This window comes from Apodemus sylvaticus, chromosome 20 (assembly GCF_947179515.1).
Source record: "Apodemus sylvaticus chromosome 20, mApoSyl1.1, whole genome shotgun sequence".
NCBI lineage: Eukaryota > Metazoa > Chordata > Mammalia > Rodentia > Muridae > Apodemus > Apodemus sylvaticus.
The window spans coordinates 27,464,294-27,490,160 of NC_067491.1; the positions used below are offsets into that span (position 1 = coordinate 27,464,294).

The 25,867-nt window shown below is 39.1% G+C and overlaps 1 protein-coding gene across 1 annotated transcript in view; it reads left to right on the forward strand.

Moving 5' to 3' along the window:
• Positions 1-25,867, forward strand: part of Acss3 (acyl-CoA synthetase short chain family member 3) — a 209,998-nt gene that overhangs the window by 169,886 nt on the left and 14,245 nt on the right. The window contains exons 12-13 of the mRNA XM_052165757.1: positions 10,121-10,202; positions 13,831-13,953. Coding sequence (XP_052021717.1) covers positions 10,121-10,202; positions 13,831-13,953 — 205 coding nt within the window. The remainder of the gene's footprint in view (positions 1-10,120; positions 10,203-13,830; positions 13,954-25,867) is intronic.

Sequence of the window (25,867 nt, forward strand, 5' to 3'; positions counted from 1 at the left end):
TATACAAATTATAGCATGCTAGGAGTCATTTCTATTTGGGTGACTTCATCAGAAAGCATTCTGGTGATGTCCTAGCTACTGAGGGCCTCAGAATGAAATAAACAGGATTCCCGTGTCTTTACTCTTTAATGGCAATTACTTTCCTTTATAGAATTTGCATTTCTCTTAGAAGAGAAAACGTCATTTTCCATGTGGCTGTTAGAAAATTCTTTTGATTGAAGCATCCTGCAGCCAGTTAATTTAGTGTGGCAGTTATGGTGTGTGAGTAGCTATGAATACTAAATGCTCATGAATTTTAGAAGGTGCTCCTGTAATTGCATCCAGAGTTCCAATGTGCAGAAATAAAACTGTGAGTCAGTAATTTCCAGACAACAGACCGCGGTGCCTTTAAGATTTTAACTGCAATTGCCTCCCTTCAAAGCACTGGGCTCACAGTTATTAAAGCCATTGGTCTCTGACTCTTCCTTTCTCTGGGGCATACATTTTTTTCTGACCAGGTCTATTGCTACTATGGAAAGTATGACTTGTCCACTCCCTGATGTGTTCTCCAGACAGCAGTAAGATGGTAGGGAAATATATGGAGTGGTCCAAACAGCTTTTCATTCACTGTCTGCCAATTTCTCATTCTACAGATACCAAACTCCTGACATTTGAAGATGTTTGTTTGCACCCTGACAGTTTCACAGTAGCTATTCCTTAACCTGGTTTTCATCTAGGGAAAGAGCCAAGATTATCTCCTTTAGGGGGCATCCTCTGACTAAGAACAAGTATGCCACAGCGTTATAATTCTGCTTTCTCATAAATTTCAAATATAGCCTTTAATATGATCTTTATTGGCCTTGTAATGATAGTGTGAGGGAGATTAAGAGATACATCTCTTTCTCAATTTTGACATAAAAGACAAGTAGTAGCATCAAGAGTAACATAGCCAGAACCCACACAGTCTTTTGTTCATCCGGAGAAAAGGAAATGTTTTGTGCCTTCTTTTTCAGGAATACAAAGCAACTTTGTATTCAGATCTGAAGAAACACCAGGCTCTGGATCACAGTAGGCACTACCAAGGGGACAAACATACTGTTTCATTCCAGAATTCTTCAGAAAATAGGAATTAGGTCTGCATTCTTTGAAATCCAGGGTTTCTGCATAGAATAGAGAATAACCTTTATAGTTCAAGAGAAATAGTAACCATCAGGAAGCTTTACATTTTAGATGACTTAGGACTCTGCTCCCATCTTTGGCAAGTGACATCCTTGTGTGTGTGTGTGTGTGTGTGTGTGTGTGATATATTCTTTATTTACATTTCAAATGATTTCCCTTTTCCTGGTTCCCTCCTCCCTGAAAAAGCCCCTCTCCCTACCCCCTGTTCCCCCATCAATTCCTCCCACTTCCCTGTCCTGGTATTCCCCTACACTGCTGCATTGAGCCTTTCTGGGACCAGGGGCCTCTCCTTCTTTCTTCTTGGGCAACATTTGATATGTGAATTGTGTCTTGAGTATTCTGAGCTTCTGGGCTAATATCGACTTATCAGTGAGTGCATTCCATGTTGTCGCAACCACCCTCACCAGCAAGGAATGATGCAACTCAGGAAGATCTTCTTTAATCCCAGGGGGATGAAAAAAAACATAGACACGGGTCATTCTGCAAGGAAAATGCCCCCCACCCCCACTGAGAGACCAGCAATATATATATACTAGAGGCCAGGGAAGGGAACAGGAAAAATCAATTATAGTCATAGGTCTATATGACCTGGGAAGTCCGTACCACACCAGGCAGTAAGGCAGGAATCAAGCTAAGCCACGGGGATGTTTTGCTCTCAAGAAACCTGTGCAAACAGCTCAGCTGGGGGTGTTGAGCCAAGCTCTCTGGTTCCCAACACCATATGAGTTCTTTTGTGATTGTGATACTCGCTTAGGATGATATATTCCAGTTCCATCCACTTGCCTAAGAAGTTCATGAATTCATTGTTTTTAATAGCTGAGTAGTATTCCATTGTGTAAATATGCCACATTTTCTGTATCCATTGTACCACTGAGGGACATCTAAGTTCTTTTTCAGCTTCTGGCTATTCAAAATAGGGCTGCTATGAGCATAGTGGAGCATGTGTCCTTATTACATGCAGAGGAATCCTCTGGGTATATGCCCAGGAGTGGTCCAGTGAGGTCTTCCAGTAGTATCATGCCCAGTTTTTGGAGGAACTTCCAGACTAATTTCCAGAGTGATTGGACCAGCTTGCAACCCCACCAGCAGTGGAGGAGTGTTCCTCTGTCTCCACATCCTTGCCAGCACCTGCTGTCTCCTGAGTTTTTTATCCTAGCCATTCTGACTGCTGTGAGGTGAAATCTCAGGGTTGTTTTGATTTGCATTTCCCTGATGACTAAGGATGTTGAACATTTCTTTAGGTGCATCTCAGCCATTTGATATTCCTCAGGTGAAATTCTTTGTTTAGCTCTGTACCCCATTTCTTAATAGGGTTATTTGGCTCTCTGGAGTCTAACTTCTTGAGTTCTTTGCATATATTAAATATTAGCCCTCTGTCTGATATAGGGTTGGTAAAGCTCTTTTCCCAATTTGTTAGTTGCAGTTTTGTCCTATTGACTGTGTCCTTTGCCTTAAAGAAACTTTGTAATTTTATGAGGTCCCATTTGTCAATTCTTGATCTTAGAGCATAAGCTATTCGTGTTCTGTTCAGGAAATTTTCCCCTGTGCCCATTTGCTCAAGGCTGTTCTCCTGTTTCTTTTCTGTTAGTTTCAGGGTACCTGGTTATATGTGGAAGTCCTTGATGGACTTGAGCTTAGTACAAGGAGATAAGAATGGATCAATTTTCATCCTTCTGCATGCTAGCTGCCAGGTGAAACAGCACCATTTGTTGAAAGGGCTGTCTTTTTTCCACTGGATGGTTTTAGCTCCTTTGTCAAAGATCAAGTGACCATAGGTGTGTGGGTTCATTTCTGGGTTTTCAATTCTATTCCATTGATCTATGTGCCTGTCACTGTACCAATACCATGCAGTTTTTAACACAATTGCTCTGTAGTACTGCTTGAAGTCCAGGATACTGATTCCCTGAGAAGTACTTTTACTGTTTTGAGAATAGTTTTAGCTACCCTTGGTTTTTTGTTATTCCAGAGGAATTTGAGAATTGCTCTTTCGAACTCTATGAAGAATTGAGTTGGGATTTTGATGGGGATTGCATCTATTTTATTGGATATTAGAATGGCTATACTTTGTTTCCTGGGACCATTTGCTTGGAAAACTGTTTTCCAGACTTTTACTGTGAAGTAGTGTTTGTCTTTGACACTGAGATATGTTTCCTGTATGCAACAAAATGTTGGGTCTTGTTTACCTATTCAGTCTGTTAGTCTGTATCTTTTTATTGTGGAATTGAGTCCATTGATGTTATAAAATATTAAGGAATAGTGATTGTTGCTTCCTGCTATTTTTTGATGTAATTTTTATGTTTGAGTGGTTATCTTCTTTTGGGTTTGTTGAAAGAAGATTGATTTCTTGCCTTTCCTAGGGTGTACTTTCTCTCCTTTTTTTGCTGTTTCCCATTTATTATCAAGGGCTGGATTTGTGAAAAGATACTGTGTAAATTTGTTTTTGTCATGAAATACCTTTGTTTCTCTAACTATGGTATTTGAGAGATTTGCTGGATATAGCAGTCTGGGTTGGCATTTTTGTTCCCTTTGGGTCTGTATGACATCTGCCCAGGTTCTTCTGGCTTTCATAGTCTCTGGCGAGAAGTCCAGTGTAATTCTGATAGGTCTACCTCTTATATGTTTACTTGACCGTTTTCCCTTACTGCTTTTAATATTCTTTCTTTGTTTAATACATTTTGCATTTTAATTATTATGTGATGGGAGGAATTGCTTTTCTGGTCAAATCTATCTGGAGTTCTGTAGGCTTCTTGTGTGTTTCTGGGCATCTCTTTCTTTAGGACTGGAAGGTTTTCTTCTATAATTTTGTTGAAGACATTTACTTGTTCTTTAAGTTGGAAATTCACTCTCTTCTATACTTATAATCCTTAGGTTTGGCCTTCTCATTTTGTCCTGGATTTCCTGTATGTTTTGGGTCAGGAGCTTTTTTTATTTTTATTTTTATTTTTTATTTTTTTGTTTTTTTCAAGACAGGGTTTCTCTATATAGCCCTGGCTGTCCTGGAGCTCACTCTGTAGACCAGGCTGGCCTCGAACTCAGAAATCCATCTGCCTCTGCCTCCCAAAGTGCTGGGATTACAGGGTGTGACACCACCGCCAGGTGGTCACGAGCTTTTTACATTTTGCATTTTCTTTGATTATTGTGTCAATGCTTTCTATGGTATCTTCTGCATCTGAGAGTCTCTCTTCTGTTTCTTTTATTCTGTTGTTGATGCTTGAATTCATCACTCCTGACTTCTTTCCTATGTCCAGAGTTGTTTCCCTTTGTTATTTCTTTATTGTTTCTACCTCCATTTTTAGATCCTGCATGGTTTTGTTCAATTCCCTCACCTGTTTTGTTGTGCTTTTCTTTAGTTCTTTGAAGGTTTCTACCTGTTTACTTATGTTCTCCAGTATTTCTTTAAGGGAGTTATTTATGTCCTTCTTGAAGCCCTCTATCGGCATCATGAGCTGTGACTTTAAATCCAAATCTTGCTTTTTCTGGTGTGCTGGGGTGTCCAGGACTTTTTGTTGTGGGAGAATTGGGTTTGGATGGTGTCATATTGCCTTAATACCTGTTAGTAATGTTCCTAAGTTTGCTTTGTGCCACCTGGTTATCTCTGGTGTCAGTTGGTCTTGCTGTCACTGACTGGTGCTTGTCTCTCCTGTGTGCCTTCAAGGCCATTTCAACACCCCTGGGTGACTGGCTTTCCCCTGGCACAGATTGCTGTGGGGCTGCTCAGCTCCTGGGTGCAGGTGGGGCCCTGGCAGGCAGTGTCACAAGTGATCTTACACTCGGGTGTTCCCTGTGTAACTGGCTGTCCCTGTCTCTTGTCTTGTTTTTTTTTTTCTTTTTTTTTATTCGATATAATTTATTTACATTTCAAATGATTTCCCCTTTTCTAGCCCCCCCACTCCCCGAAAGTCTCGTAAGCCCCCTTCTCTTCCCCTGTCCTCCCATCCACCCCTTCCCACTTCCCCGTTCTGGTTTTGCTGAATACTGTTTCACTGAGTCTTTCCAGAACCAGGGGCCACTCCTCCTTTCTTCTTGTACCTCATTTGATGTGTGGATTATGTTTTGGGTATTCCAGTTTTCTAGGTTAATATCCACTTATTAGTGAGTGCATACCATGATTCACCTTTTGAGTCTGGGTTACCTCACTTAGTATGATATTCTCTAGCTCCATCCATTTGCCTAAGAATTTCATGAATTCGTTGTTTCTAATGGCTGAATAGTACTCCATTGTGTAGATGTATTTTTTAATGATGTCATAACACTGGGATCTCCTCATATTCAGGAATTGTCACTGCCTTGGCTATTTCTTTCCCCATTCAGTATGCTCTCTTTGAAACCTCTCTAAACTGAACTACTAATTTAAAATTAGAGAAGGAAAAAGAATCTCATTTCCTTGCAAGAGCTAAGGAAAGTATCATGGGGCAGTAGAATTTGAAGGCTGAGAACAGAAACTAGCAAGATCATTTGAGTATTTTTACATCTTTCATTTCTTCCACCCCAGTGTACTGTGTTCATTTTGTATAATATCAGAAAAAGACCCCATTGTGCCACTATTTCAGAGGAAAGAATTGCTCTTCCTGCTAGATAGTACTTAAGATATAGTCAAAAATGCTTGCTTGGATTATTGCCAAAATGTTGTCTCTATCTTGTCTGCATTTATTTATCTATTTATCATCCATCTATTTATTTATCTGTCATCTATACATGAATGTTTCTGTCTATCTCTCTATAAGAATTTTGTATATATATATATGTATATATAATTGTGATATATGTGCGTGTGTATATATATATATATATATACACACGCACATATATCACAAATATTTTCAACTTTGAAACTTTTCTGTTCTGTTTTTCTCTAGTGTCATAATGGATCTTACCTCAAAGTTCCTGCTAGATAGTACTTAAGATATAATACCTTTTTAATATTCCAGAGAAAATCAACCGAATGTATTGATATAGCAACCTCACTCTGCTAGTGAATAGCAGAGAATATTACACTCTTTATGATCTTTAAATAATGTTGGATTTAAATATTATCTTTAAATAATGTTGGATTGTGAAGAATTAAGCTGTTTTCTTAAGGTGTTTTACTGATAAAATAGCTCTACTTGTCATTTCTAGCAATGCACATCTTAAGTACTGATAAAAGCCTCGGGTAGAACAGAGTTCAAATAACTGCTATAAAACATTCTTTTGAAAGTATCTTGGGTATTTGCATTTTACATTACTTAACGAAGAACACACCATTATTAGCTATAGCCTTCTTGTTGTTTGTATTTGTAAATATTAAATTTTTACATTTATGCTAGAATCCCCATGTGTCAGGGATAATATCTTATTTCACTGCATTATTAATGCCTCGCACACTGAGTGACGGAAGGCAAGCACTAAGGAAATAGTAAGTCAACTAAATTAAAGAAGAAAATGAATGCCTGACTTAACACAAAGGTGAATTTGTGAATGGATGTATCAGTTGAATGATTCCTCTGGTATCCCTTTGCTTCTCATGCCTTCATTTTTCCTCCACAAACTACTTCCTCAACTAAGCCATTTAGCAGCATCTCTCCTAGTTAAGTACACTATAAATTCTTTTTTTTTTTAACTTTGTATTGGTTATTTTATTTATTTACATTTCAAATGCTATCCCCCTTTCTGGATTTCCCTTTGCAACCCCACCCTACTTATGAGAGTGCTTCTCCACCTTCTCCCCCTCCCAACTGACTCACTGCCCTAGCATTCCCCTATACTGGGGCATTGAGCCTTCACCTGATCAAGGGCCTCCCCTCCCATTGATGCCAGATAAGGCCATCTCTGCTACTTATGCAGCTGGAGTCATGGGTCCCTCTATGTATATTCTTTGGTTAGTGATTTACAATTTCTTAAGCATAGGATAAACCAGGTATGTTAGCACATGCCTTTAATCTCAGCACTCAAGAGGCAGGCAGAGGCAGAGGCAGAGGCAGAGGCAGAGGAAGGGGCAGGGGCAGGGGCAGGGGTAGGGGCAGAGGCAGGTGGAACTCTTGAATTTGAGGCCAACTTGGTCTACATATGGAGTTCCAGGCCAGCCTCAGTGGCCATGCAGTCAGACTCTGTCTCATCAAACCAAAACAAACCAAAGGATACAGTCTTCATGGTTCCATGCTGGTTCCAGTACATTTCTGATTTTTGCCCTACATTCCAGAAATGACAGTTCTAAGAATCGTCATAATATCATTAAATAAAAAATCTATTTGAAAGTAAAGTTTGACATTCATTTGACCTTGTGGAATGCTCAGTTACTCTTAGGTTTTTCAGACTTCTATCAATACGTACTGTTCTTAATTTACCTGGATTGATGTTGATGTTTTTCTTAAATTTTCTTCTTCCTCTTTCATAAACTTTACCTTGATTGTCCCACCAATTTCTAAGCTTTCTATTCTTCCTCAGCCCCTTACATTCATGTGGGTTTATTTTCAAAACTTCTAGACATAGGATTATCATTTATTTCTATTTGGTGTGTGCATGTCAAGCGAAGGAGGCTGCCCTTAAACTACTGATTTCCCTGCTTTGACCTTCTAAGTGCTTGGATTATAGACACTACCTCAACAGACATGGCTTTATCAACACTGTAAATGACAGCTCAGCTTTTTCAGTGTGAAAGTCAACTTGGCCATCTCAGTAAAACCCCCAGTTAAATGAAATACAAGAAAAGAGAAGTTGGTCCAAAAAGGAGGCTGACACATACTTCATGATATTCTCCAGGAGTGAGGTTTATTAGGATGGAAGGGCCTCAAGGCCATCAACCAAGCTTCAAGCTGAGAGGGAGAGTATTAGATCAAACCAAGATAATATATGTGCAGATCTAAGAGGGCCTTAAAGGGAAAGAATGCAGGAGCTTCATTATAATAAGAGATGAGCAAGGAGTGTGTGTGTGTCTGTGTGTGTGTGTGTCTGTGTGTCTGTATGTGTCTGTGTGTGTTGGGAGAATGTGAGGAAGCTGCACAAATGCTTATGAAACAGATTTTTGCATTTTGTATAGATACAGTAAGAAAAACACTTGTTTAACAATATGATCCTCAGTGCATACAGGTCTCATTGTGGAGAATTCATTCGAAGGTAGCTGAGCCCACATTCCCACTGTTCCAAAACTCTATTATCCTTCCAGGATGTATTGTCATAGCTTTCGGAAAAGTCGTGTGTCTCTCCAAAAATGGCACTAAGGGGTTTAAAAGGGGCCCTGTACTATGATGTTTACTGTAGGAGCAGTTGAAAAATGACCTCTTCAGTGTTCCCTCCCCCATCTGATTTGGTCTCATTTATTTAACAGATAATCTGTTTCACTCATTATTGGTCCTCCTGGCCCTTTTGTGGGATTTGATTTTCTACTTAATGCCTGTTTTACTTTTCTCCTTCTGGCATCTCCATGATGCCCTTAACTTGATTATTAGAATTTGTTCTGTTCCTGTTATATTTCAGTTGTTTAAAATTGACTTTTACTCCTATTTGCAAAATGTTAACACTCTGATCAAAAACAAGTTGATTAAAGCAAAACTATTTACTAGGTGCTTTAGAAGAATTAGCATAGTAAAATCATTTGACAGAGCCTAGGGGGGTTATCACCTTCCACCTGCTGCCTTTAAACAGATTAAGTAATGAGCACTCATGGTTAAGGGCTTCAGCCACAGCAGTGAGTCAGCATTTCTGGAGCTTTGGCTGTTGTTTTGCATTTTGGGAAAACTGGATGCTTTCACATGCATTTTCTGTAATTACCTAATGTCCTGAAACAATAGTATATTCCTATTGTTTTTTAAGAGAGGAAATTCAAAGACCTAATAAGGGGCAAGTTGAGATAACTGTTGATTGGAAACGAAAGTTTCAGCTTGGATGGCCAGGTTGGTAATCAGAGCTGCTTCCACTTGTATTGACATCATTTGATACAAGTGGGGATAAAAATCAATGTCAGGAGTACCAGATACTGGGATGGCTTTCTGATTATCTTGCCCCATCTTCGCGTGGAAAAGTCTGTGTGGGGTGGAGGAGACATGTTGCCTTATTTGGGTAGTAGCTGCATCTGCCTCACTTTCCCTTTTCTCCATAATAAAATTGTGTCATTGTCACTTAGGAAATTGTTTTTTAACTGAATGAGTTGAAAATCCTCATGTTGTACCTTATCTAAATTTTGGAACTATAAAGCATCTAAAATTTTTCTGTGTCCAGTAAAGTACTTGAGTCTACCGTTACACACATTTTATTAGGAGGTGTAATAATTTATTCGGGTTTATATAAACACAGATCTTCAGTAGTAGAACTTAAGCCTTTCTGTGCAAATAACGCAAGTTTGGCAGTGTAGAGGAAAGAATGAAGTATGTGATGGAATTGTTTGTACAGAGAAGAAATACAGAACCTTGTATTATGTATGCTCCCGTGTTTCGGTGTATTCATTAGAGGTATAAAATGAATGGGTTTAATGGTTATGAGAAGAAAGAAGAGTATTTAGTGAAAAGCAACTTTAAAGGGTGGGGTGGTAAAGATTGCAAAGATAAGATTGTATACTATTTAAATGAAAATATTCCATTATTCAAACAAAGTTGAAAACTAATACCTTGGTACTTTTAAAAGAATGAAATTATTTTCCCATAAAAATGTGTTTTCCTTTAGAAAATAATTCACTTTGTTTGTTTGATCAATTGCTAGATATTATGGTTTCTTGTGAAGTACATTGTTCACTTGTATCACAATGCTGTGTGTTTGTGTGTGTATATTGTGTCTGTGCTTGTCCTATTAAGAAACTATAATTCCTAAATAATTGTATTATGATATAAACTCTACTTACCCTCAGATTAAACATCATCTTCCTAGCAAAATTAGAGTCTGCATTTGAATGAATTATTTCATTATTTTAGCCCAGTGTAAAATAATAGTAACAGTTATTGCTGATTATCTTTATTATTTTATTCACAGTAATTTTATCTTCTCTGTGTTTAAGGTTGCCGTTACCACCTGGGGCTTTTTCAGGACTCTGGAAGAATCAGGAAGCATTCAAGCATTTATACTTTGAGAAATTTCCTGTAAGAGTTTTAATAGTCTTTCAAAATTGTGTGTGCTTTTATTTGTTACCTAGTCATTGAAGCAACTTGCTTCTAGCATCAAAGATCAAAAAGAACTCTCTAAGTTTAAACATACCACTTTTCAGATCTCAGAGATAACAGTGACCAAGTCAGATTTATCCAACTAAGTCATGTGGATAAATATCATTAGTCTCTAAACACAGAAAATTTTCATCCACTCTTACTATGATATTAGAATATTTAAAAATTAAATCCAGTAAAATTGGACTCCAATAAGTTTGCATTTATTACTGGAATCCTGTACACAGATTGAGAGCAGGCAACCAATCAGAGCTAGAAAGTCATTAGGAACCCCAGCCTTCTCTACACTTAGTTATATAGTTAAACCTTATATATTATTTCTATCTTATTATCTATTTTGACAGCTTTCTTTAATCTTTTTCTTTTAAATATCATTTTATTTAGAGACAGTATTCTTAAAGCCCCACCCCTTACCCCAGTAACCTGAATAAGCTGTTTTTCTTCCTGCGTCCATGGCATTACCTTTGAGAGTGCACTCTGCAGCCTACCTTCACCTTGTCCTTATTATGTGCCAAGTAGAAATGAATGAATGATGACACTATCATAAAAACAAGTCCAAGTACTTAGTATTCCATCATGACTATGTGTGAAGGAAAGATGGATGCCCCACTTAACAAGGCAAATGGCAAGGAGTAAGATAGCTTTCTTGAGAAAGTCATCTGGGAGTGACCTCAACAACCAAGATTAAACATTCTCCTGGTTGAGTGTGACAGAAATATTTGTCACTTGAATTGACTCCAGTCATCTAATTCAGCCTATATCACGGGCCACATGTAATTCATCAGAGTACTGCTGCGATTCATTATCACCTGATCATGGCAAGCAGTATGTACATGTAGTTCAGCATGTTTACCTTTAAGATGTACCAAGTGCATTACCAAGCTCCATGCTCCAAAATGAAGTACCTCTTCATGTTCCCTTGTGTCCTGACTCCAGGCCACTCATCTGCAGGCTTACTAAAAAGCATGTGTCAAACAGCTTAAGCAGAGGTCACGCAACTCAGATGTGATTGGGCTGAAGGTGGAACCGAAATGGCCTCCCCTTCACTATTTTTCTAGATGGTCTTTCCTAATTACAAGATGTGATAGTAACTACAGTTCCAAAGGGCTTATGGGGGTGTCTTCTTCTGCCCTTCTGCTTTTCATATCATTTTATGAACTCTGGTAAGGAAGACTCTATTAACTCATTTAAGAAAGGATCATACCAAGTATTACAAAGGGTAAGAAATACAAATAGTTGCTATTTTGGATATGTTTTAGAGATTGTGCTTAAAGATGAGTGTCAAATAAATTAGAAGCATTAAAAAATATGTATTTTTCTTTGTACTTTTTACTCTTGATTCTTCTTTCCTTTTTTTTCTAAATTGTTTATTTTTATTTATATAAGTACACTGTGCTTTCTTTAGACACACCAAAAGATGGCACCGGATCCCATTACAGATGGTTGTGAGCCATCACGTGGTTTCTGGGAATTGAACTCAGGACCTCTGGAAGAGCAATCAGTGCTCTTAACCACTGAGCCATCTCTCCAGCTTGATTCTTCTTTCTACTGTGACTTGTAAACCAACAAATATATATTCCTTTGATATTGGCAAAATATTATATTTCATATGGATTATTAAGTTTTACTGAAGCCCTAAAGCCTGAATTTAATCCCAGTCAATATTAATAAATTAGTGACATCTTTCTGTTTTGTTTTCCTTTGCTTTTCTTTTGGCAGCATGGCCTCAGTCAATTCTTGGACTGAAGGCAGATTTAATTTTTTCCAATCTGCTTTTATACCATTTTAATTACATGAAAGTATTAAGAGCAATAGTAGAACAATGAGGAACAAGCGAGACAACGATAAGCACAAATAGACAAAGCAATAAGCAAAGTCCAGAGATTACAGTTTCCAAAGGAGTGGAAGAATGACCAAAACACCTGAGCCCATTTCCTTGTCCAAGTCCAAAATCTTGCCTGAAGCCAGCTTCCTACTCTAAGATTAAAATTCCTGCCTTAACCTACTTCCCTATTATAGCCTAAAGTTAGACTCTTGTCTGAACTTATGTCCCTGTTATGGCCTAAAGTCAGATTCCTGTCTGAAACCCGTTTCTTTGATTTTGGCCAATGTCAGATTCCTGTCGAGCTCCTGTTAATAATGTTAATAATGTTAATAATCATAGAGGTGAGTCACAATCCCTAGCATTTACAGTATGGTTTTGGTGTTTCTTTTGGTGGTTAAGGCCTGCAGATAGCCTCTCTATTCTTGACATCTATCTTCATATCTTAATCAGAGTCCCATGCAGAGGTTCCTTCCATCTCTTGACTATAGATTTCGTCAAACCTCTAAGTCTGGACCCCAGTAAAGTGGTCTTTCCAATCACCTACACCTCCTTTTTTCGTGAAGGCTGAAATGGACTGGTCCAAGGTAGAGTTGAAACAATTTGTCAAAGGATTCTCTTTCATTTCTTCAAATGATGTCTCCTGAATGATTTTACCCAATACTGTTTCCTCCAAGATTTCTTTTTACCATAAACTGTATTACCTTGTGGATTTCAAGGTTTGAGTCCCTAATCATAGCTTCACAGAAGAGGAAGAAAATCTTGTGTCTGTGTTGAACTTTCCAGCATTCCACATGGTCAATACAAGATCTCCAACTTACTTTTTCATTGATGAACTTTTCCAAATACTCATCCCAGGTACTTGCATCTCAGAGAACCGGGATCATCCTATAGAAGTGTTAGTAGGAGACCATGCACTCTTTGGTGTTTCTAGCCACATAAAAGAACTTCCACTTATTTCTCCAGAAAGATGGTAGCAGCAGCTGAGCAGGAAGATAGGTCTTAATATCCTTGCAATTGGCATCTCCACACCTGATGTCTGGGGTGGCCACGCCCACTTAATAAAGGGTGCTGGTGTTATATGAGGGCTCACTACCATTTATCTACATTCCCATTCTGTTCAATAATATCCATAATTTCTTGAATCCATGTTATTCTGGATTTAGCATAAGTACAAATGAGGAGGTCTGGCTTGACCTTGAGGAGGTCTAGATCTGCCTTCATTTGTTCACAGTTGCAACCTTCAGGGAATTTCCTGCCTTGCTTATTTGGTCAGTTCTGGAGCCAGGGACAATAGTGTCTCAGGGTGGATGGTCAAGGGTCCATTCCCTGCAAGCCCTAATTGTGAGTAATGCCAAGGCTGAATTGCCCCCTTTTCTATAATATCTATAGAGATCTTTTAAAATATATACAATTTGAGGTGACTTTATTAAAAAAAAAAAAACTCCCTTGAAACACCAAAAAAAATTTGTGTTCACAAGTTCAGACACCAAACTTGAACACATATAAGGGCATTTTAAGCTTTTTTGTTGTTGTTGTTAGAAGAGTGAAACCAACCTAGTTAGGATTCAGAGATAAAAGCAATTTAATATCAAAATCCTGAGAAAATAGTTGAGTGCTTCCAGGAAATCCATTTACGCTCCATTTTATATTTTACCCAGCTTCGAAAGGATCACATTTACCTGGCACTGCATGCTAACTAAACATATGTATTCTCCTTTTCAGGGCTACTACGACACTATGGATGCTGGCTACATGGATGAAGAAGGCTACCTTTATGTGATGTCCCGAGTGGATGATGTAATCAATGTTGCAGGCCACAGGATTTCTGCAGGGGCTATTGAGGAGGTACTCATGAACACTGCTCGTGTGTACCTCATAGTGACACCATGCACCATGATGGAACTGAAAACCTTTATTTGTGAGAAATCCTAAGCTCTTTTCTTCCCAATTCTTACCTCTCTGTGTCTCTCTGTCTCTTCCTCTTGTGGATTTTCAGTTCTCCAATTTCACTTTTTCTTCCCTACATGCTAGGTGAGTGATCTATAAGCAACTGCCCATACCGTACTTGTTCTTTGTGGAAATGCCTGTCAACATTTGGTGCTTCTTACCTGATACTTGATCTTCTCCAGCATCATGGTTTAATGTTTAATTAGCCTTTTAGCCTTCAGATTATTTGAAATTATTTTCTCTCTCAACTCTTGGAAAGTTTTTTTTTTTTTTTCTGGTATCATTCATACAAATATCCAAAATTGTTCTTTTTTTTTTTTTTCTTTTTTTTTCTTTTTTTTTTTATTCGATATAATTTATTTACATTTCAAATGATTTCCCCTTTTCTAGCCCCCCCACTCCCCGAAAGTCCCGCAAACCCCCTTCTCTTCCCCTGTCTTCCCACCCACCCCTTCCCACTTCCCCGTTCTGGTTTTGCTGAATACTGTTTCACTGAGTCTTTCCAGAACCAGGGGCCACTCCTCCTTTCTTCTTGTACCTCATTTGATGTGTGGATTATGTTTTGGGTATTCCAGTTTTCTAGGTTAATATCCACTTATTAGTGAGTGCATACCATGATTCACCTTTTGAGTCTGGGTTACCTCACTTAGTATGATATTCTCTAGCTCCATCCATTTGCCTAAGAATTTCATAAATTCATTGTTTCTAATGGCTGAATAGTATTCCATTGTGTAGATATACCACATTTTTTGCATCCACTCTTCTGTTGAGGGATACCTGGGTTCTTTCCAGCATCTGGCAATTACAAATAGGGCTGCTATGAACATAGTAGAACATGTATCCTTATTACATGGTGGGGAGTCTTCTGGGTATATGCCCAGGAGTAGTATAGCAGGATCTTCTGGAAGTAAGGTACCCAGTTTTCGGAGGAACCGCCAGACTGATTTCCAGAGTGGTTGTACCAATTTGCAACCCCACCAGCAGTGGAGGAGTGTTCCTCTTTCTCCACACCCTCTCCAACACCTGCTGTCTCCTGAATTTTTAATCTTAGCCATTCTGACTGGTGTAAGATGAAATCTTAGGGTTGTTTTGATTTGCATTTCCCTAATGACTAATGAAGTTGAGCATTTTTTAAGATGTTTCTCCGCCATCCGAAGTTCTTCAGGTGAGAATTCTTTGTTTAACTCTGTACTCCATTTTTTAATAGGGTTGTTTGGTTTTCTGGAGTCTAACTTCTTGAGTTCTTTATATATATTGGATATTAGCCTTCTATCTGATGTAGGATTGGTGAAGATCTTTTCCCAATTTGTTGGTTGCCGATTTGTCCTCTTGATGGTGTCCTTTGCCTTACAGAAACTTTGTAATTTTATGAGGTCCCATTTGTCAATTCTTGCTCTTAGAGCATACGCTATTGGTGTTCTGTTCAGAAACTTTCTCCCTGTACCGATGTCCTCAAGGGTCTTCCCCAATTTCTTTTCTGTTAGCTTCAGAGTGTCTGGCTTTATGTGGAGGTCCTTGATCCATTTGGATTTGAGCTTAGTACAAGGAGACAAGGATGGATCAATTCGCATTCTTCTGCATGCTGACCTCCAGTTGAACCAGCACCATTTGTTGAAAAGGCTATCTTTTTTCCATTGGATGTTTTCAGCCTCTTTGTCGAGGATCAAGTGGCCATAGGTGTGTGGGTTCATTTCTGGATCTTCAATCCTGTTCCATTGATCCTCCTGCCTGTCACTGTACCAATACCATGCAGTTTTTAACACTATTGCTCTGTAGTATTGCTTGAGGTCAGGGATACTGATTCCCCCAGATTTTCTTTTGTTGCTGAGAATAGTTTTAGCTATCCTGGGTTTTTTGTTGTTCCAGATGAATTTGATAATTGCTCTTTCTAACTCTGTGAAGAATTGAGTTGGGATTTTGATGGGTATTGCATTGAATCTGTATAGTGCTTTAGGCAAAATGGCCATTTTAACTATATTGATTCTACGGATCCATGAGCATGGGAGGTTTTCCCATTTTTTGAGGTCTTCTTCCATTTCCTTCTTCAGAGTCTTGAAGTTCTTGTCATACAGATCTTTCACATGTTTGGTAAGAGTCACCCCAAGATACTTTATACTGTTTGTGGCTATTGTGAAGGGGGTCATTTCCCTAATTTCTTTCTCAGCCTGCTTATCCTTTGAGTATAGGAAGGCCACTGATTTGCTTGAGTTGATTTTATAACCTGCCACTTTGCTGAAGTTGTTTATCAGCTGTAGGAGCTCTCTAGTGGAGTTCTTTGGGTCACTTAGTTAGACGATCATGTCGTCTGCAAATAATGATAGTTTGACTTCTTCCTTTCCAATTTGTATCCCTTTGACCTCCTTATGTTGTCGAATTGCCCGAGCTAGTACCTCAAGTACAATATTGAAAAGATAAGGAGAAAGGGGGCAGCCTTGTCTGGTCCCTGATTTCAGTGGGATTGCTTCAAGTTTCTCTCCATTTAGTTTGATGCTGGCTACCGGTTTGCTGTATATTGCTTTTACTATGTTTAGGTATGGGCCTTGAATTCCTGTTCTCTCCAAGACTTTAAGCATGAAGGGATGCTGAATTTTGTCAAATGCTTTTTCAGCATCCAATGAAATGACCATGTGGTTTGGTTCTTTGAGTTTGTTTATGTAGTGGATTGTATTGATGGATTTCCGTATATTGAACCAACCCTGCATTCCCGGGATAAAGCCTACTTGATCATGGTGGATGATCGTTTTGATGTGTTCTTGGATTCGGTTGGCAAGAATTTTATTGAGTATTTTTGCATCGATGTTCATAAGGGAAATTGGTCTGAAGTTCTCTTTCTTTGTTAGATCTTTGTGTGGCTTTGGTATCAGCGTAATTGTGGCTTCGTAGAAGGAATTGGGTAGTGTTCCTTCTGTTTCTATTTTGTGGAATAGTTTGAAGAGTATTGGTGTTAACTCTTCTTTGAAGGTCTGGTAGAATTCTGCACTGAAGCCATCTGGTCCTGTGCTTTTTTTGGTCGGAAGACTTTCTATGACTCCTTCTATTTCTTTAGGCATTATGGGACTGTTTAGATGGTCTAGTTGGTCCTGATTTAATTTTGGTATTTGGTATCTGTCAAGGAAATTGTCCATTTCCTCCAGATTCTCCAGTTGTGTTGAGTATAGGCTCTTGTAGTAGGATCTGATGATTTTTTGGATTTCCTCAGTTTCCGTTGTTATATCTCCCTTTTCATTTCTAAGTTTGTTAATTTGGATACTTTCTCTGTGCCCTTTGGTCATTCTGGCTAAGGGTTTATCTATCTTGTTGATTTTCTCAAAGAACCAGCTCCTGGTATTGTTGATTTTTTGTATGGTTCTCTTTGTTTCTACTTGATTGATTTCGGCCCTGAGTTTGATGATTTCCTGCCTTCTACTCCTCCTGGGCGAAATAGCTTCTTTTTGTTCTAAGGCTTTCAGGTGTGTCATTAAGCTGGTAATGTATGCTCTCTCCATTTTCTTTTTGGAGGCACTCAGGGCTATGAGTTTTCCTCTTAGCACTGCTTTCATTGTGTCCCATAGGTTTGGGTATGTTGTGTTTTCATTTTCATTGTGTTCTAAAAAGTCTTTAATTTCTTTCTTTATTTCTTCCTTGACCAAGGTATCATTGAGTAGAGTATTGTTCAGTTTCCACGTGTATGTGGGCTTTCTGTTGTTTCTGTTGCTATTGAAGACCACTTTTACTCCATAGTGATCAGATAGGAGGCATGGGATTAGTTCGATCTTCTTATATTTGTTGAGGTCTGTCTTGTGACCAATTATATGGTCGATTTTGGAGAAGGTACCATGAGGTGCTGAGAAAAAGGTATATTCTTTTGTTTTAGGATAGAATGTTCTATATATATCTGTTAAATCTAATTGGTCCAAAGCTTCAATTAGTTTCATTGTGTCCCTGTTTAGTTTCTGTTTTCCTGATCGGTCCATTGAGGAAAGTGCAGTGTTGAAGTCACCCACAATTATTGTGTTAGGTGCAATGTGTGCTTTTAGTTTTAATAAAGTTTCTTTTACGAAAGAGTGTACCCTTGCATTTGGTGCATAGATGTTCAGGATTGACAGTTTTTCTTTTTGTATTTTTCCTTTGACCAGCAAGAAGTGTCCCTCAGGGTCTCTTTTGATGACTTTGGGTTGAAAGTCAATTTTATCTGATATTAAAATGGCTACTCCAGCTTGTTTCCTGAGACCATTTGCTTGTAAAATTGTCTTCCAGCCTTTTACTCTAAGGTAGTGTTTGTCTTTGACCCTGAGGTGTGTTTCCTGTAAGCAGCAAAATGTAGGGTCCTGTTTACGTATCCATTCAGTTAGTCTGTGTCTTTTTATTGGGGCATTAAGTCCATTGATGTTAAGAGATATTAAGGAATAGTGATTGTTACTTCCTATCATTTTTGACGTTATTTTTTAAATTTTAATGCTTAACTTCTTTTGGGTTTGATGAAAGGTTACTATCTTGCTTTTTCCAGGGTGAAGTTTCCCTCCTTGTATTGGTGTTCTCCTCCTATTATCCTTTTTAGGGCCGGGTTTGTGGATAGATATTGGGTAAACTTGGTTTTGTCATGAAATATCTTAGTTTCTCCATCTATGGTGATTGAGAGTTTTGCTGGATATAGTAGTTTTGGTTGGCATTTGTGTTCTCTTAGAGTCTGCATGAGATCTGCCCAGGACCTTCTAGCCTTCATAGTCTCAGGTGAAAAGTCTGCTGTGATTCTGATAGGTCTTCCTTTATATGTTACTTGGCCTTTTTCTCTTACTGCCTTTAGTATTCTTTCTTTGTTTAGAACATTTGGTGTTTTGATTATTATGTGACGGGAAGTATTTCTGTTCTGGTCCAGTCTGTTTGGAGTTCTGTAGGCTTCTTGTATATTCATGGGCATCTCTCTCTTTAGGTTAGGGAAGTTTTCTTCCATAATTTTATTGAAGATGTTTGCTGGCCCTTTAAGTTGTAAATCTTCACTCTCATCTATGCCTATAATCCTTAGGTTTGGTCTTCTCATTGTGTCCTGGATTTCCTGGATATTTTGGGTTACAAGCTTTTTGCATTTTGCATTTTCTTTAACTGTTGAGTCCATGGTTTCTATGGAATCTTCAGCATCTGAGATTCTTTCTTCTATCTTTTGTATTCTGTTGTTGATATTTGCATCTCTGTCCCCTGATTTCTTCCCAAGGCTTTCTATCTCCAAAGTTGTCTCCCTTTGAGTTTTCTTAGTTGTTTCTACTTCTGATTTTAGATCCTGGATGGTTTTGCTTAGCTCCTTCACTTGCATGTTTGTGTTTTCCTGTAATTCTTTAAAAGATTTTTGTGTTTCCTCTTTCATGACCTCAGCCTGTTGACCAAAGTTCTCCTGTATTTCTTTAAGAGATTTTTGTGTTTCGTCTTTCATGACCTCAGCCTGTTGACCAAAGTTCTCCTGTATTTCTTTAAGTGTTTTTTGCATTTCCTCCTTGTTGGCTTTTGTATTCTCCTGGATTTCTTTCAATGATTTTTGTGTTTCCCTTGCAAGGGCTTCTAACTTTTGATCCATTTTCTCCTGAATTTCTTTATGTATGACCTTCATGTGTTCCTGTACCAGCATCATGACCAGTGATTTTTAAATCCAAATCTTGTTTTACTGGTGTGCTGGGGTATCCAGGACATGTTGGTTGAGGAGAATTGGGTTCAGATGTTGCCATATTGCCTTGATTTCTGTTAGTGACGTTCCTGCGTTTGCCTTTTGCCATCTAGTTCTCACTGGTGTTAGTTTATCTTCTCAGTGCTGGACTCACCAGTGCAAGCTGCCCCTTCCCAGTTGGCCTCTGGTGCACAGCTTACCTCCTGCACTGCTTGTAGACAGTGTGCTGCTGCCCAGGCTGTTCCAATCCCAAAGCAGGCACCCGAAGGCTCCCGCTGGGGCCCGCTGGATTCACTGGAACACACTGACTTCTCCCAGCTGGCCGCCCGGAAGCCCAGCTAGCCACTTGCAGGACTTGGAGATGTAATGCTGCTGCCCAGAGTGATCTGGATCCGGAAGCGGAGAGAGTAGAGCTAAGGGCTTCTGCCTGAGGCCTTGCCCCAGATTGTGTCTGTGGAGCAGATGGAGCCCGTGTGCACTCCCAGGGAGTGCCGATGGTGTATGCTACTGTGACCTCCCCTGTGTTCCGCTCACTCCGCTGGGCAGCCGATCCGCCAACCGGGCTGTCGCACACAAGGTTAGCCTGGCTGCCCAGTCCCTGAGTCCAGGCAAAAGCCTGGGAGGCCAAGGTCCGAGCAAAGTTCCCCTACGGCTTTGACTGTTAATTGGGTCTGCCAGGTGACTAGGATGGCGGGTGTGCGTGCCCGTGCTCCCTGAAAGCGCCGGGAGAGTCTGCTTTGCTAACAATCACCTGGGCGGGTTGACTCACAGATGGCCCACCAAGCCGCCCAGTTCTTGGGGTCAGTCCTGTGCCTTTTGGGGCCTGGACCCCCCCTTTGTTAGCCTTAGGCTATGCCTGTTACAGGTCTGCCCGCCTGAGCTCTCTGTCGTCCTGCAGGCAAAATGGCGGAGGTGTGCTCGCAGGCCTGGGCAAAAAAACCTCCTGCCTGGGTTGGCACCCCGATGGCCCCCCCGACCCGCCCAGGGCCTGGGTGCAGGCCAACGCCCGTCGGGCTCAGACCACCGTGGTGTTGGCCTCGGATTATGTTTGTGTACCTCAGTCCGATCCGTGGAGTGGAGTATGGAACCAAGATGGATGCACCTCTCCTGACTGGTGGGAGGCCGAGTTCTGAAGTGGCCTCCGTGCAGGAAAGGCGCTGCACAACTGCAGCTGCTTGCTGCCCGGCTGGTCAGCGAAGGTCAGTGGTCGTGGGCGCAGGGCCTAACTGGTCCCTGTGACGCCTTGGTTCCACTGCTGATGGCCCTTCAGCTGGAGCAGCCACTGCTGCCGCTGCCGCTGCCGCTGCCGCTGCCGCCTCCGCCGCTGGTGTATCCAAGCCAAAATTGTTCTTTTACCACTTAACTTTTAAAAGAAATAGTGCAAATATATTTCACTCTATAAAATTTGAGTTTTTATATTGGTATAGATTCTTGCATCCATCATTAGAAGACATAAAGAATTTCAGCAGTGTATCTGAATTATTCTCATAACTCTTGGCAACCCTGGATTTTTCTTTGCTCCTAAAATAATGTCTAATGTAAAATTTTATATTAATGACATAAATACAGTACAGCAACCTTTGGGACTGGGGTATAGGTTAATATGTTGGTAATCTATTGAAGTTGCTGTGGGCATCCACAATTGTGATTCTGTATGTCCTGATGAGTTAATATATCTATTCATCTATTGAAAAAAAAACTTTCTTCTAATCTTGAACATTCAGTTTTAGATTCCTTGGGTAAGAACCATTTTATTGCTGTAGGCTAAATATTTACAGTATATTTACCAGGTTGTATGGAATATCTACATGCATTTATGATAAAGTGCCAAACTCTTCCTGAGTAGATATACATTTTGTGTACCCATTGACAATATCAGGTAAGTATTTTTTTTTTTTTTTTTTTTTTTGGTTTTTCAAGACAGGGTTTTTCTCTGTGTAGTCCTGGCTGTCCTGGAACTCACTCACTCACTCTGTAGACCAGGCTAGCCTCGAACTCAGAAATCCGCCTGCCTCTGCCTCCCAAGTGCTGAGATTACAGGTGTGCACCACCACGCCCGGCTCAGGTTAAGTATTTCTTTTTAACTTTTGTAGAACATGATTGTGTTACTAGTCTTTAAACCATTCAAGTAGGTGTATAATAGTAATTCATTAGATTTTTTTTCATCAAGGTAGCAACAATGTTGAATTTTCATATGCTTATTAGCCATGATATATCTAATCATAGAACATCTTGAAAAATATGCTTGTTTTGTTTTAAGTGGCACAATTGGTGTTTTTGATACTACTTTTTATCCGATATCATTTTCCTTTGCCCAAGATAAGGCCTTAACTCAGTGGTTCTCAACTTTTGGGTCACAACCCTTTCACAGAGGTCACTTAAGGCCACCAGAAAACAGAGATATTTTCATTATTATTTATTACGGTAGCAAAATTACAACTATGAAGTTGCAATGGAAATAATTTTATTGTTGGGTGTCAGCACAGCATGAGGAACCATATTAAAGGGTCCCAGCATTAGGAAGGTTGAAAAGCGCTCACTGTCTCATCAGCCACAAATCAGCTGATGACACTTGAGTGGTCGGTGTTTTATCCCATCTGTATCATTAGTCTAGGGGTTGGTCATGTCTCCTGTACCAGGCTGTGTTGATACTGCAGCCCTGAAGAGTATCTTAGGCTCCAATAATATGATCTCTGCATGTGAAGCTCTTTCTCAATATCAATTTAGTGATTCCAGCTCTTCAGCTTTTGCAGACATGATGAGCTCTTCTCTAGCCATGAAAAAATCCATTCACCAACGTTGATTATTATAGAAAAATCAATAGCCATTAAATCTATTGGTTGCCTTGGGAAAATGTATATCTAAATGACTTTGATGTTCTAACCCATAAGCTTTATGTGTTTCCTTATTGCTTTAATATTTTATGTTTACATAATATATTTGGTGAACAATTTTGTCAGATCCATAGTCAAACATGTAATGTTTAGCCATGGAAGATAGGGTATATTTTTTAATGTAGTTTACAAATACTCATTGATAGTAAATGCAGATATTACAGACTCTTCTAAACTTTTAAGTGCTCTGCTATGTTGCATAGATTTTTTTGGTCTTAGGTAATGTAGTATTGTGTGCATACACTCATATTGTCTGTGTAGTTTCTTTTTTTAATCTTAGGTTCTTATGCTTGCTTTTCTGCTTTTGGGGAACTGGATGAAATTTCCCATGTAACACTAGTTACATGAGAGTAGTGAAAGCCAAAAAGGTGGTAAGAGTGGGGTAGAATTATCTCCATTTCTGGGTTAACTTAGATGTAGCCCATCAGGTTAGGCTGTGGCAAGGCCAGTTTTATTTTTGTTTGCTTTTGCTTTAGTTATGGTTTTTGAATGTATGGTTTACATAGAAGAACAGAAAGTTCTGAAGCCTTTCAAAGTCGTGCGTTTCTTTATTCTGTACCCGAAGCATGCGGAGATTTTGTCTCTGGCTTTCACCTTTGCTCTTAGACATGAAACACAGATGTTCCGAGGGCAGAGTTCTCCGCCAAGTTCTCGGCTTTCCTCCATATTCTACCCTTGTTCTTGCCCTCAAAGGTGTCCTTCTAGGCCGGGGTGATTGTCTCTCCCTTTTGCCTTCGTGGTTTTCCTGCAGTGACCAGCCCTGTGCCTTCACTTTTGAGTGTATCCCCATCCCCCACCCAATCAACATCGAAATTTTCGCTTTGTACCTTGATTGGCCACCAGGATAAAGTTCTGACTTTAAGACTACAAAATCCAAATGCCGAGCCTTTATTTACTCTCATTTCTGGTTCTATGCTAGCTAGCTAATCTGTGTGATAAGCTGATGCTTCACTTTGTCATTGTGTTACCGGGGGTTTCATCCCTCCTTAAGTATAATACCTATAGGGAGAGGACAGATGGGGGTCTGTGTGAATCTTGCCACTTTCTGGAGTAGAGCGGGACAAGTCCACAAAGATCCATCCTTAGCGTCTTGATAGATCCTGATGGGACTGAAATTAACCATGAGTCTCTCTTACGTTTTTAGTATAAAGAGACTCCTCTTAATACAGTTGTGCTGTTTGATCCTGAAGGGAAAAAGGAGAGAGAATTCGGCTTACTTTGTGTTCGCTTGGTGTTAAGTATAGAAAGTGTTGCAGTCAGGGATCGGACCTGGTTCAGTAGGGAAGATAGCCTATTTCAAAGCTCCTCTACTATTTCTTGCAGGCTTCTGACAAGACAGAGCAGATTTTTGTTGTTGTTGTTGTTGTTGGCTGATTGGTTTGTTTGTTTGTTTGTTGATTTTTGTTTTGTTTTGTTTGCTTCCTTGCTTACTTTTTTTTGGATTTCTTTTGTATATAACTATTGGAACTTCCAAATTTTGGAAAAACATATTTCCATGAGAAGAGGGAAGAGGGAGGTGTGGTTAGGAGTAACAGAAAGGTGCAGGGCTGTGCACATTGGCAAAGTATTCAAGAATAGCAGTAAAACTTTCCTTCTAAGCCCACCACTGAATATTAAAAATAAAAATCAAGCATAGAAAAGAGGAAACAGAAAACATAGTCAACTATATTTCACACTAAGTTTGCAAAACAGCTTTAAATCATAACTTCTAAAGCACTGTACTTACAGTAAGAAATATGTATATGTTGTTGATTTCTGAGAGCTTGATGAACAACTCCAAAGAACCTGGCAGTTACCTTAATTTTTCCATTTATATACATGTAAAATATATTTGTATATATGTAAAATATATGTATTTTGTAAGCCCTGTAGGTATTTTAAATTGTCACAGTTCATTGTAAATAGAAAAGTAAAGTTGTTCTAGTTATTCAAATTTTTCCTATAGCAAAAACTCCAGAATAGTTCTATTATTACATGGAGTAAACAAAGAACAATTCAATGAAGGACAACATTTTGGCTCACATGACCAAGTGAGTGAATCAGGACCAGAAGATTCCCAACCTTCTGATGTAGTTGGCAGGCTCATCCTCTGTAATGGCCCTGCCCAATGTCACACCAAATTAAAAAAACCTTACTTTTTCTTGTGCTGATGACTGAACTTTTTCCTTTAGTGTCAGTGTGGTATTTTTGAATAAAAAAATCATAAAATATCCCAGAACATACAACCATCATTTTGTATTATAATTATCTTATTTTTAAACAGGAGCATTTTCTCATAACCTGACATAGAAATATTTTTGCTTCAAGTATTTCAAAATGTTGTCAATTGGTGGTTCTGGTCACATGAACGTTTAGTTTCTGTTCCTTCCTTTTAGATTAGCATCAAAATTCATATGTACTGTTTGCAACCTAGCTAATCAAAATATCTTGAAGACGTTGTTCACATAGCTTTTATCTGCTGATTTTCTTAGTTTTGTTACTTTTAGAATGAAAACTGTTGTTGTATTAAATTATATGTTGTGAATTTTTATGTCTCTACTGATATCCCTCCCACTGTGTGCAACAGCAGAGTTTAGACAAGCTGAAACAAGTAGATAAAGTAGAAAAATAAAAGAACGGACCAATATTGTTGACTTCCATTAGAAAAATTGTTACATGTTCTTAGAATATTTCTTAGTCTGTTAATCTAACATCTCTCTTTAAATAAATAAGTGATTAACTTTTATTGAATATTTATGCATGATAAGACCTAATCACTTCATTTCATATCTGGCTTGCTTTCCTTAATTTGGAAGCTCCTGTAGACTCCCAGACTTATTGGCATTTCCCTGATAAAATCTTTTAGAAAATTAATATACAGTGTGTGCCTGCATTGTTCTCTCTAATGATTTTAGTATCTCTTACCAACATATCCAATTTTATTATTTAGTTTCTAAAGTTTTGGGTGAGGAAGGTTCATATGTTAACAGTTTTAGAAATAGACTGTGACATGTTTTAATAAGACGTAATTCATAATGCACCCTAAAGTATATGACTTTTGGTGGTGTTATACTATTAACTTGTTTTTAAATGGTTATTGTTGAGTCCAGCTCACACATCTTAATCGTGGGTTCTCTGGAAGGAAAGATGGGTAAGGAACAGGCTGCAAGGAAATTACATGGAGAGACACATCTTTGATGAATATGCCTCTCTCCCAAGAAACAAAGGCAGACCAAGCCCCTCCCCTGAAGGCTGGAAACCGGTTCTTCTTGTTCTTCAGGAGGTGGGTGGTGAGGTTGCTGGCTGC